At 40.5% G+C, this 13,442-nt stretch overlaps 1 protein-coding gene across 2 annotated transcripts; it reads right to left on the bottom strand.

Moving 5' to 3' along the window:
- Positions 1–135: 135 nt before the first annotated feature.
- pmt (phosphoethanolamine methyltransferase) lies at positions 136–5,079 on the bottom strand. Of its 2 annotated transcripts, none has more exons than XM_080465163.1 (12): positions 4,942–5,079; positions 3,405–3,576; positions 2,861–3,016; positions 2,474–2,610; positions 2,193–2,341; positions 1,791–1,979; positions 1,582–1,671; positions 1,374–1,463; positions 1,166–1,288; positions 906–1,037; positions 526–642; positions 136–387 (listed from the first exon to the last, which is right to left on the bottom strand). In XM_080465163.1, the coding sequence occupies exons 2-12, from the start codon at positions 3,563–3,565 to the stop codon at positions 277–279; spliced, it is 1,455 nt and encodes a 484-aa protein (XP_080321289.1). In that variant the 5' UTR covers positions 3,566–3,576; positions 4,942–5,079; the 3' UTR covers positions 136–276. The 2 variants fall into 2 exon arrangements, with proteins under 2 accessions (XP_080321289.1, XP_080321288.1); XM_080465162.1 differs by lacking the exon at positions 4,942–5,079 and adding an exon at positions 4,555–4,732 and having other exon boundaries at positions 139–387.
- Positions 5,080–13,442: the final 8,363 nt, after the last annotated feature.

The raw sequence follows: 13,442 nt of genomic DNA, 5'->3' as shown, positions 1-13,442 counted from the left end.
GCAAACAACATGAAACCTGCTCGGTCACAATGGGATTACATCCAGAGACATAGCTTTGGGAGGTTTTTTTTTGTTGTTGTCTTGTACGAATGAAGAAATCGTTGCTCACTGGAAAGCACGAGACCAACGAGTGCTGATCAATTCAAGTCTGTTTATAGAAATCAACACTCCTGGAAAACGACAATAAAATAGTCACGAAACAGAGACAGAGACAGAGACTTCCACCAAGTGTGTCTTTTTTGTCTTTTATTATTTTCTCTATTTCTAATCGATCACTCAGTTCCTCGTTGCAAGGAAGAGTCCCCATCGCTGGTCCCCACTGTTGGAGCGTTCTAGTTTTTCTTTCCATCCATTCACTATTGCAAAATAGTCTTCTTCTGAGAATTCCTGCAGTGGATAGAGACAGGATTGTTACTCAGTCAATCCAGACTTAAAAAAGAAGTGAGGTTGTTGTCAGATTAAGACGACACGTGTGCAAAGTTTTATTTTGGCAGGATCTCCATCCGTGAGCTTGTGCAGACTAACCTTAATGAATTCCTCTTTGATGGCCTCCGCCCGCTGCAGCTCCGCCTTAATGACGCTGATGAACTGTGCTGTCCTGTCCTCGGCCCGGACGTTGCAGAAACCAGCTTCTTGAATGAACTACGGAAAGAGAGAAACAGAGGGGATGAAAGAAAGCACCATTGTGGGCCCTCAACCTCAGGCAAGACCCCGAAACCTCAGATAAATCCCAGGATGCACTGCAGGAGCTCACCGCTCCAAAGTGATCAATAAGAAAAGAACTTATCCTGATCTGAATCGATCAAGCAAAGGTAAAGGTAAAACGTCAATCGTACATTATCATGTCCTTGGTCATAGATACGGTTCCTGGTTGTAGTTTCATGGTGCTTTTAGTTTATGTTTACCTTGCCGTACTGTGCGGGCGTATATAGGATGTAACCTCTCTGCTTGACGTAAGCTTCGAACACTGGTGTCCACGGTTTCTCCCCACAGCAGTAATCACTGATGAGCAGCTGTCCACCGGGCTTTAACCATGACTGCACCCAAAACACAAAGAGCAGACAGGATTTTGAATCTGAATAGTATTTGCCCAATGTTTTTGTTTTTTTCCCTCCAGAGGAATTAAAAAGAAAAGGATAAAAATGAATGAAGAGAAAGTTCTCACATAGAAGCGTTTAAAGAGAGACAGTTTGTCATTGATGTGCAGGATTGTGTCTCTGCTGTAGATCACGTCGAATGAACCTTCCGGAAACGTCCTCTTGGTGGCGTCAGACACCTCAAACTGCACCTGAGATAAAGCAGATGATGTTACAGCTCAAGGCTGGATAGTAACATTTAAAAGCGGATTTAATTCAAAGATGAAAAATATGTACTGATGGAAGTTTTTCAGCCATCGCCCGGTCCATAGCAATGTCCACCATGTTGTTTGACAGGTCCAGGCCGAGAACTTCAACGCCAAACGTCTGGAAAACGACACAATCACTGACCGTCACTGGTACTGCAGGACTAATAATAAATAATAAACAACAGTGTCATCACTTTTTGTAGGACTTCACGTGCGTCGGGTTTTGTTGCTCTTACTTTTGCCATGTAGAAGTCTCCTCCACCGATTCCACAACCCACATCCAGCACCTTCTGTCCAGGCTTCAGATTCAGCAGGTCCACAAACTCCTGGAAGCACAAACCGTACAAACATCTGCTTGATGGAAGTCTAAAATTATAGCCTGTAAAAAAACTAAAAACTTCAGTCTCTCTCTTGTATTTGGCATCTGTAGATCATATCTTCGTACCTTGGTGGTGCCGGGTCCACCTGTGCTCACGTAACCGGCCCCAAACATCTTCTCGTAGCGCAGGATGCCCCGGCTGGTGTACTGCTGGTTGTCCAGGAACTGCTGGAAGGTGCTGAATCCGCTCTGGGTGTCGGAGGAGCGCGGGACCTTCTCCAGCAGCCAGCAGATCTGATTCGGATTATTTTTCATCTGGGGTGGTATTATATTCATTCATTTCATTAGCCCATATTTAGTCAGGAGAAACACACTGAGATTAATAATCTCTATTACAAGTGTGTCCTGGCAGCAGTACATAAAAGAACTGATTACTTGTACTTATAAAAAGAATACATTTGCCACCTCTGCTGCTTAGCCATACTTCACTGTTGCTGATAACTTGTTGTAATACTTAAATTATTCTACCTCAACGTAGGTTCGGACTTTTTTCTTCAAAATGATGTCGAAACCAAACTTCTTTCCCTTCAGTGGCTCCGCCTGCACGGATGTTGCCAGATGGCTGTACTGGGCCTCGGTTCTGTAGCAGGTTGGGTTAAAGTCCCTCTTGCTGTCACCTTGGGAGAAAGTTTGATTGCATCAATCTACTGAAAGTATTTGTAGAAAATATTTTTTTCTCACAACTGTAAACTTTACATTCACTCTTGGATCTCCCCTGTCTGATCTGGGAGGCAAAAAATGTTTGATACCTGATCGGTGGTTGCAGGACTCCCTGAAAAAGAGAAAGCCCTCCGGTCGCAGCCAGTGAAGCATTTTCTCCAATAACGTCCTCAACTCTTCGTCACTCAAGTACATCATCAGCCAGTTGGAGAAGATGAAGTCGATGCTGGAGAGAAAAATGAAGGGGATCTTTTAAATCTATCAGGAAAATGCTCAATGGAAAATCTAATAACAGAGTAACAGTACAAGTTACTGTGTATTTTAAAAAATGGTGATGTAAAAATATAGATTTTGTTGATGCAGGATTTAACAGTGAAGGTACACGGTGTTTTATTATTGAAAATGTTCAGAAATATTCAGATTTCAGCTACAATATTGTGAAAGTGTAAAACCAAGGAGGGGCTTTTAAAACACACCTTCCCTGGGGGATGTCCAGCTTCGTGACGTCAGCTTGGACGAAGGTGACGTTGCTATGGTGACCATTGTTTTGCCTGTTTTTCTCCACAAAGCTTTCCATGAAGTCCACGGCCGTCACGTGAACGGCCTGCGTCAGCAGCTGGCTGGTGTAGCGACTGTGGACAGAAATCACAGCGTTACACCTCTGGAGCGTCAGTCAAAAGGCTCCAGGTGAAATAAGCCATCAAACTGTGTATTAACAACAAATCATATTGTGTCCCCCCCCCACCTGCAGGACACGGTGTCCATCACTTCTAAAAGGCGTCCTAACTTTTTTTCCATAAAGTGTCAATGCAGGTTTTTTTTCCAAACCTCTGCTCATCTTTCTATCTTATACATGTTCAATTGTGATGAAGATATTTCTTTGTGGAATTTGGAAATTATTGCATTTATCTTACAGATCATCCTAACCTCTTATGGAGATTTGAGAAATCGCACCAGAATTTTTCTGATTATCCAGCTAAATGAAGAAGGACCTTAAAAAGCCCTCTCAGTGTAACGCACCCGATCCCTGCGCCCAGCTCCAGAACTGTCTTCCCAGCCAGAGGAGGCAGTATGGAGAGGATCTCCGGCAGTTCCTGCTCAGTTAGCGCTTTGGCTCGAGAGTCCAGCATCATCTCCTCCACTGTGGCGGCCTGAGAGTGCTCCTTCCAGAACTCAGTCATGTTACTCCGAACTGTAAAGCATGTACAAATCATCATGTACAAGCTTCATAAATGAAGTATTCATCTGGACAGGAAAAAAAAAACTGCTGGCAACCAAGAGGATGAAAGGTCAATCTGATTAAACTGACAAGTGGGGAAATAAAGAGAGTGTGAAGAAATGAATAACAGTAATCAATGGTAAAACTGATAGTAGAGGAAGCTCATTATTAAACAGTGATGGTGATTAAATAAAGACGTTCATATCCTGTTACATGTTATAAAATAAACTGGTTTGATACTCATTATTGTAAAAGGGATATTGTACATATTATGTCGTTACATAACTTCACTGAAAATATTCCAGTTCTAAGAGTTCTGACAGTTCCCTCAGATCCTGACTGGTACATTGATTAACCATTAGTCAAACATAGTTAAGTAACCAGTGATGTAATCACAGCCTCGAAGCTTTGAAGATTTTTTTTGAAGTTTGTTTCATTCAACACTTGTTCTCTAATTGGACATAGAAAGGTTTTCTATCATCCTGTAACAACAGGTGCCGCATGGCTTCATCCATCAACAGAAATAAATGAGACAAATTCCCCTTAAGACGTCCATAACATGCTGAAAGCTTTCGCTTCCAGTATGTTTCAGGAAATAATATGTCAAACTTCGGGTTTGGGTCTGGCAGGTTAATAAAATCCTGGCTTGAAGTCTGAAATAGTAAAGAGGCTGACTCGCATATATACAAACAACCTGACCACTGCAGCTTTCCAGTTTACAAAGAACCAGGGATCATTTGACAGCTTCAGTCAAAATCACTGACACATTCCAGCGCAGTGTTCACGGGATTACTTCCACCAGCTGAGGGGACCATCACACAGAAACAACACATGGCAACTCCAACAAAACCCACAGTTTGCGGTCCTCATTGCGTCAGATGTAAAGGCATGTTTCAAGAAACGGACACAGATTCACAACAGTTCGAGAAGTCCTGATTCCTCTGCTCATACCTTTATCCATGTTGATCTTTGGCTGATTACTTGGGGGCGAAAAAAAATCAATAAATCAAGATAGAAAATAACTTAAAGAGGGGTGTAAGTGACCTCTTTCTAGCAGTTTTCAACAGCCATGGATGCTCTTTAAATAGCAGCCCCACCATGCCGCGTGGAGGAGGCGCTCGCCAGGTAGAGATCTGGCCATTAGGATGCGCCCGATATCAGAGAGCGATGGCGTGGGGTGGTGACGTCATGAATAAACATGAAGGGGCAAAGGTGTGCAGGCCAGGATATCAAATGAGGAACTGCCCGGGAGACCGCGCAAACACTGCAGAGCGCCATGACCGCACACGTTTAGATGTCAGAAAGAGGCAGTTTAAAGAGCGTGGCCGGTGCACTCACAGCTTTACGCACGGTGGATGCGTCGCGTCACGTCGCGTCGCTGCGTCCCGGGACGGATGATGAGACCGGCTCGGTTGTGCTGACCTGCGGGAAATGACACGTGGTGTGTGCCGATTGCGCAATATTGCCTCAGAATGTAGGTGGAGTGAAAGTGTGATGTGAACAAGGAGGAGGAGGAAAGCACCTAGAGAATACACTGCTGTACAACTCGTATTATACAATTTGAGTAACTGTTGCAGCAGAATGAAAGGAGAGAGAATCCCTCTGCAGTATTCTCACATTTTCTTTTCAGAAAACGGCTCCTGTCCTTTCAGTTGCTGCCTCATGATGCAACATGAGTGACAGCAGAAAGGTTCAGATTACTCAGTTTTTTACTTTTTACACACAGACATACTTAGAAATCGGCAACTGATAAAAGTGCAAAGGTGTTGCTGAGGGCAATTTCAAGACTTTATAACTTTATTGTAGAATTCTTTTGCGGGGGGGGGGGGGGGGGGGACGGGGGGGACGACGACGACTGGGTAATAGAGTAACATGACGCACACATTATTGGATATAACCTAATTTTCACCTCAAAAACAAAAATGTTTTTTTTACATTTCGACATTTTAGGTTATTCTGGATGGGATTCGAACCCCAAACCCCTTCTCCCTCTTTTGCAAATGATTGTTCCCCAGCTTTGTTGGAGGAGGAGGTCGTCTTCCTCCCCCAAGGCTCGCTCTAAGTGTTAAAGAGTCCTTCAACCCCAAAATGCTGCCAATTGAGGTCAAGCATCTTGCAGCTGCCACTATTAGAGTGTGAGTGAATGTGACTTTCATTGTAAATTGTATATGTTCTGTTTAAATTAACGATGAATATATGTTTTGCCAGAGAAATGAAGCAAAAAGCAAGAGTGCTTAGGATTTTATACTAAACTGACATGGTAATTTCACAAATTCCACCAATGATACTTAAGTTGTAGCCATCAATATATTAATATTTTGAAGAAACAAGAAAAATGAAATGAACAAGTTAGCAAATATATATATGATATAAGGATACAATAAGGATTTTATATTTTATTTGAGATCAACTAAATATAACCAGAGAAAACACAATAATAACATCTTTTGCTGTGGTCAGTACAGTTTACACTATGTAAAACATTCCGTTCTTGTACGGGTCAAAGTCTGATACCAGAATGTGTTGCCTGGTAATAAACGTCATTAAAAGAAATGGATTGATTAGATTAGCAGATTGTTACTTTTGGAAAGCCACAATGGAAAAATGGGAAGTGTCTGAGACAGAATAATAGAGTAGACCAGAGGAAAGTCAAAGAAAACTTTCACCATTGACCCAATTACATACAAGCAGGTGAGAAGGTTGTATAGAAATGTATATTTGATGCTAAAGGTAATTGAGGATCCTTAAGAAGCCAGCCAATTAAAATTTTTCCCTGTGATGTAATGAATCCTGAAACGCACCAATAACAGCGTCATTTCATGAGGAGACAGTTCAACGTCCACCATCGCCTTCAAACTAATAAGTTAAACTGACACTTTAACACCTTTGAGCTGTTAGATGTTCTCTGTGTATCGGGGCAGTTCGTTACCTGATGATTTACCTTTGTAGTTCACATGTGGACTCTTCAACTTTGACTTAAAATGAAACAGGTCTGATCGTGAACTTCGTTTGATTATTGTTCTGAGACTGTGAAATGAGAAAGACAGAACGATCTAGTCTAAGATAAACTAGAATGTAAGAAAAAAAACACCTCAATATCACGTAACACTCTCTCGATGTTTTAAAATAAAACTACATGAAAGCTCATGGCACAACATTACAGGTGTTTTATTGATGCTTTCATTGTTACTCTAATCCTGGTAAAAATTGAAACCCATGTTTCCACAATTATAATTTTTCCCCTTTAATGTTCTGCATATCTGTTCATCCATTTACTTATTATATATATATGTACTTATACATATACATGTATGCATATATACATTTAAATAAAAATAAAACCCATAGTTGAAGACTACATATGAGATATTTTGATGCTGATAAGTTGCATTTTGATGTTAGATTGTGTTTTATTGGCAGTATGAAAAAAAAATATTTAAAATATTTTGCATTATTTTCTGTGCGTTCACTTTACACCATCATGAAAGTCAGTGATCCACAATTCTGCAGTTCAGGATATGACTGATGCACTGATTGAAATGAAAAATACAGACCACAGAGATAATGGATAATGTTAGGTTTGTGTTCAAATAATAATAATTTAAGTTCAAAGGAAGAAACTTGAATCTCATCTCCGGCATTGAAGCAGATTTTGCCATTGGCTGTTGTGTCATCATGTGATCGGTGTGATTGTGGACACTAGTGAAAGTGTGTTTTTCTCTGACCTTTCGCACAGTTCCAACATGACCACATCCAAAGTCCACTGATATGACATTGAATCAGATAATTACAGCTGAATCTCTAAACCTGGATATTACCTTAATGTAATTGTTCAAACAAAGCTGAATGATAAATACTTTGACACTGATATCAATTGTATTCTAAAGCACTTTCAATCCAAAGTATTACTGCTGGTTGATCTCTACAATTCTCTGTCTTTTTCCTGACATTTAAAAAGCCTCCTCTCTCCTTCTGTGACGCAGGAATAACATTTACTTTTATTTTGAAAAAGAAATGCAGTTTAATGTCTTCTCTGTGCGTTTCACACAATGCAAAGTCAATTTGGAGCCAGGCTGTATCGATGTACAGGTAGGATTTGGCCCTCGAGGCCGAGGGATCTTCTGAGCAGGCAGGTGGTGTACAGGACATAACTTCACTGATGCAACAACACCAGCGCAGCAATTCTAGAGATGAATGTAGATTAAATGGAATCGAGGAAATAGATCTTCAAACTAAAATGCCGGCAGGCAACGACTCAGGATGAAAAATATACGGCTGAACGCACATGTAGAGGATGATGAGATGTCTTCAGAAGTGTGGCAGTATCGTTAAAATAGGTAAAAAAAAAATGAGCGAGCAACATTCCATAGGCATCGGGAGGATTCGTTCACATGCCGAACATGTTTAATGAAGACAAATCCTGTAAGAAGATCAGCAAGTTGAGTTTGAGGACAAATTCATAACCTTAGAAGTGCGAGATTGTAAATGATTGCTCACAGTTGAAGTCGTGACGCTGCTGTGGTTAAAGACTGATTCCTTAAACGTGTCGCCACCTTCAGTGGAAGCAAAGTGGATATTCAGAGACGTTGTTTTCCATTTATTCTTCACAGCTTGTTGGTGTTGACAGCGTGGTCCCAGGAACACCGAGCTAAAATCCAATGCATCCTGACCTCAAACCGTAGATTAAAAAGTCTCCAGTTAGTTTTTTTTTTTTTTTTTTTCCCCATTCTTGAGAAACAATAACTTGGGTAATATGTAAACGTGGGTCAACTATTACAAAAATTCGACATATGCCAGCGCAAACAGTCCTTGAAAATTTCAAACACAAAGCATAAACAGTTTAAAAGTAAGAACGTATGCAGTCATGACTTATTTTTTTTAACCCGCTTTAATTCCCCACAAGGATTAATATTAATAGTCTGCATATTTCATAAACAAAACAAAAAACAATCCAAGGTTAAAATGCTGCACGCTGGTTGTTTACTTGAAACAGAAAATGTCACAAATTCCAAAATGGTTAGTTGGGAAAATTCTGCAAATTTTCCACAAATACGTTTTACAAGCAGTGAGTCTGAAAGTAACAAGAATTTCATGCAGCGTTTCCAGTCACTCCATTTATGTAACCATCGCTTGTTATTTATGCAGTAGATGTTTGCACCGTGTGAGTAATACTGGCACGAACAACACTGAGACCTGAAGAGGGTTATACTATTAAGATGCTGCAGTGACTTCCGGCTACCTTTTAGTGAAATTACATTGGCGTCATAACAATGCTGTGAAGGCGAGTTTGTGCAAACGTGCATGCTGCAGAAATTGTGAAAGCTGAGGCTTTGAGGCCAGAAGACAAGAGAGAAAAAGAATGGGCCTCAGAGGATTTCAGACAGCACTTATTTAAAAGACCTGTCAGGTTGTTTGATACATGTCCTGTAAAATGTGCAGCGAAAGGATGCGGTGCAAAAACTGTTTTGAGGGAATTTGTGACTTTGAATTGCCTCCAGGACTGAGTGTGAGTGTCTGCTCGTACTGTGACGGACTAGTGAGCTGATGGTGTCCTGCCTTCGCCTACAGTCAGCTGGAATTGGTTCCCTGTCGGAGTTGGTCGAAGAAATGTGCTACGCATGGACAGAAAAACCAGAAGGACTAAGACACCTGGGCTCTGCGTGTCCCCCGTTGGTCACACGCAGCCAGGTCCCTGAGGGGTCTGTGACAAATTGGAAATCTAGACGTTCCTGCAGAAATGAAATCAAGTCATGACTAAGCCCTGTACACACGTTTTCAAGGAGCCCCCTTGGGAAATTATTTTGCAGATCCAAGGACTAAAGTCATATAATTATCCCCGTGTCTTTGAGGTACTTGATTAAACGGGTGTCAAATCAAAGCCTGATAACTGTCTGTATATGAGGACACGTTAGAGCCTGAAATTTAACAACAACCCAAATTGTTATAGAATACAACCTGAAATGTTGGTCAATAATGTAACAAAAGTGCTGAGCTCAAAATGTAAAAAAAAAAAAAAAAAGGTAATAAAACCATAAAATGAAACTGGTCAATAATGTAAAATGATTTAACACAAATCTAAATGTAATCTTAATATGTTTAATGTTTACACTTTTTTTTTTGTAGTGGAGAAATTGATTTCTTCAGAGAACAGAAGACTAGATATGACTAAAGCAACAGCAATCACACACAAATACCATAAACTGTATATAGATACATGTATAAACAAATAATATAAACTTTTACAGTTCATTGTTTCAGTGTTATTCAAATTCAAGCAGTTCAAGTTTAAACCATCAATCATTGACTCACTTTATGATATAATAAAAGTATTACAATATGATGGGAAACATATTTTGCCTGGCCCATAATGCAATATTAAAGGTTTTTCACGTTACAGGTTACATTATTGACCAGTTATTACATTTTATTCTTTTACAATTCGGGTCGTTGTTACATTTCGGGTTGTCGTTATACATCGGTCACGCCGGGACGTGAGTTGACCCTCCAGGGTCAGGATTTCATACTTTTGCTTTCTGTTTATTGTTCTCACTTTCACTTTCGTCCACTAGATGTCAGTTAAAGTCCACAAACCATTTAAAAAAGCTTGAACACTTTACAGGTAGTCGTAGTCGAATGTTTCATTCAAACAGTGAATCTCGATACTGCTATTATCGTCCACCGCTGTCTTTCAGAAGATATTACAATCTCAAAAATGAACAACAGCGTGTAACAAGGTGGAGAGCTACACAACCAAATTTTGTGTAATGTGATTACCTGACTCAGTGTAGTAAGCAGTATCCGAGTAGGACATATTCTGGAATTGTTTTCAGAGGAGAGGAGAAATCATTCATAATCCTACATCAAATAAAAGCAGGGAAAACATGTAGTGTTGATGCGATAATGTATTTCCTATATCGGGGCTACATGGTTGTGCAGTCCTTAGTACTCATAAGCAAGAAGACGCTGGTTCGATTCTGCACTCGTGTGAAGATTGCATGTTCTTCCTCACACCGTCCATCGTGTGATTGCCTGGCAACCTGTTCGGAGAGCAAAATGTCTTTCGCTGAATGTTAGCTGAGATCAGGCAACCCTGAGTTGGATAGATTATTAATAAAAGATGGATTCATGGATCAATGAAAGTTAATTCAAGAAATTAATAGATGTCCACAATTCTACTGAGAAACCACTGGTGCTATTTATGTTTTGTAGTAAGCTCTTGGATTAATGGGAATTAAATAAACAACAATAACAAATAAACCAAACTCAATAATGATTAATAACAGTGATAAAATACACAGAGTCTCTAATCTAATAGCCTAATCCTGAACACCCGACCTGAACAACACATCATTCAAAAGGAGCTGCACAAGTGGTCAGGAACCATATTTCTTGCAAGAAGGCAGGTGCAATGATAACAACAGCCCACTGTGATTATCGCAGATTAATATTTATGAGACCTTTCATGTGGAGACGTGTCTGTGTTGTCTCGTGTTCTGCGCTCCGAAACTAGACGTCTCCCCCGGGACAAAAGAGTGTGTTTGTCCATTTTACAAACAGGTTCTCCTCTCAGAGGAAGACAAGGGGAAGCTTTTAGTGTGTGTGTGTGTGTGTGTGTGTGTGTGTGTGTGTGTGTGTGTGTGTGTGTGTGTGTGTGTGTGTGTGTGTGTGTGTGTGTGTGTGTGTGTGTGTGTGTGTGTGTGTGTGTGTGCAGCTTCTGACAGCAGGCAGAGAAAAGAGAGAAAGAAAAAAAACATTTGTTTGTTTTAATAGGATAAGAGAAATAAACTAGACGTACTCAATGTACTTGATCCCAGGGAGAAAATAAAGTAATTGCACTTCACTTGAACTTGAGTGCAGATGAGTCGTCACCATGGGGACAAAAAGCAGTTTTGCACATGAAAGATTCATTTTTGAAAACTCGCCAACCACATCACAGCTGTTCCAGGTTTGCCATTCCCATGAGAGAAAGTGTGAGGCGGCGTAAAGTACCAGTGCGATCATCTTATACGGAAAATGCATTTATTTATAGAGTTTACTACAAGGATTCCATTTCTGTGTTATACAGAACCACAGTGTGTGTGTGTGTATCCAGATTAGTCTTTTGTGTATGCATCCCCCCCTTTTACCCACCCCTCCATCCTCTCTTTCTCTATTTGTATCCCCGTCAGGACTCCTCTGACATCGATTGATCTCAGTGTGAACACTCTGTTGTGTATCTTTCTCAAACCCCTCATTTCTCTCATCTGTCAAGGGCAAATAGAGACTCACAGAAGTTCTCAATATCCTCATATGCCTCGGGTCTGTGTCCTCTTTCTAAGAAACAATGATGAAAATCTTCTCCGTTCACGCAAAGATTAGAAAGTTAAAATGAAAGAAATGACTTTTAGGGTTATCATTAGATCCACTTTCATGGAGATTTTGGGGAGCAATGAGGGGATGACAAGGCGGACAGTGCAACTGGCTCCATGCCTCCGTCCACATGGGAGTCAATTTCTTTTGAAATGGACCCCGGGAAAATAGACGGGCCGAACATGGCGATCAATCCTGGTTGTGTGTGGCCATGCTGGAGATGCAGTGAGATGGCCGGACTCAACTCTCAATAAAGTGCTTCATCTCAGGATAAAGGGGGTTTCTGTGTTACATCTGCTGCCAGAGGGCCGGCAGCTGGAGCAGAGAGCAGAGAGTTTGCTCACATGGAGAATGCATAGGGAAAAGCCTTGATTATTTAAACCAACTGTAAATCACTGGATTTGCTCTCAACATGTTTTAGCTGTTTTTAGTATTTAAATATTTTTGCCACTGCAGTATACATTATAACATTCATCACAGACACAAATAATCAGATGCACAAAACAGACTTCAACAACTAGCAGGAGAGAAAGACATAATTCTTTACATGCAATGGTTGATTCATGAATACATGATTAGAGGAAAGCAGAGCGAGGCGATTTTTCAAATGAGTACACCAAGGGGGGCAATCATAGGTTTAATTTTGGCTTACTGGATACAAAGGGTAAAAATATATAAAAGTAAAGGAATTTACTGCGATTTTTCCAATGAGATTAACAGCTGTTCCTAAATGGTCTCCGGGGGGGGGTGTCACACAGTTTCAATAAGAGAAGAGGAGATCCCTGTCGTGGAAAGATCAGTAGCACCTATTTGCAACCTGATAGTGACTGAAATGTCTTCAGCATCAGAAGCATAATGTGAGAGTGAGTTTGTGAAAACATGCCGAAGGCTGCAGAAATCATGCAGCCGGAGACGCGACAGGCTTTTACAGACTGAATAGAAACTTTGCGGTAGAGAGGATATTAAGCTATGGTTTTTACGAGTCAAGGTAGATTGAAATATGACCCCTGACCTATAAAGGGTTTGATGTAAAAAAAAATAACTCGACAAATAACTGAGAAAAATCCAAATAAGAGCCACACTTCCCTGTCGAAACAAACCTATGTCGGTTAACTTTTTTTAATCATAATAAAAACTTACAGAGTTTAACATTTTACTCTCTTTTTTTAAAGCAATCATAAAGTTTCCTTTAATATCCCTCTGGTAATTCTTCTTAGCACATATCTAAAGTTAACCTTAACTAGAGTGGGCTGCCGCCAGGGGCCGCCAGGGTGTGAGGCCGGAGCCACACTGGTACAGCCTGTCAGCAGTGGGATTCAAACTTCTAATTCCTAACTTTCCAGCCAATGCTTCCTCATAAATACATGTCATACGCTTCAGTAAAAGACTTATGTGAATGAAAAAATAAAGTCAAACTGCCAGTATAATGTGCATATCTTTCCAACTGAGGTGCAGATAGAAACCTTCAAAAAAAAGTTCACTTTTATCTC

Source organism: Lipophrys pholis (assembly GCF_963383615.2).
Source record: "Lipophrys pholis genome assembly, chromosome: 6".
In the NCBI taxonomy this organism is placed as follows: domain Eukaryota; kingdom Metazoa; phylum Chordata; class Actinopteri; order Blenniiformes; family Blenniidae; genus Lipophrys; species Lipophrys pholis.
The sequence above is the reverse complement of the archived record's forward strand: the minus strand, read 5'-3'. Positions and strand labels throughout refer to the sequence as shown.

Bases quoted from the DNA above. Each gene is read 5' to 3' on its own strand.
- pmt (XM_080465162.1), bottom strand. The intron at 643-905 runs GTAAACATAAAC...CTCTTTCCGTAG, and splicing joins CGCCCGCACAGTACGGCAAG to TTCATTCAAGAAGCTGGTTT. The intron at 388-525 runs GTTAGTCTGCAC...TATCCACTGCAG, and splicing joins TCAAAGAGGAATTCATTAAG to GAATTCTCAGAAGAAGACTA.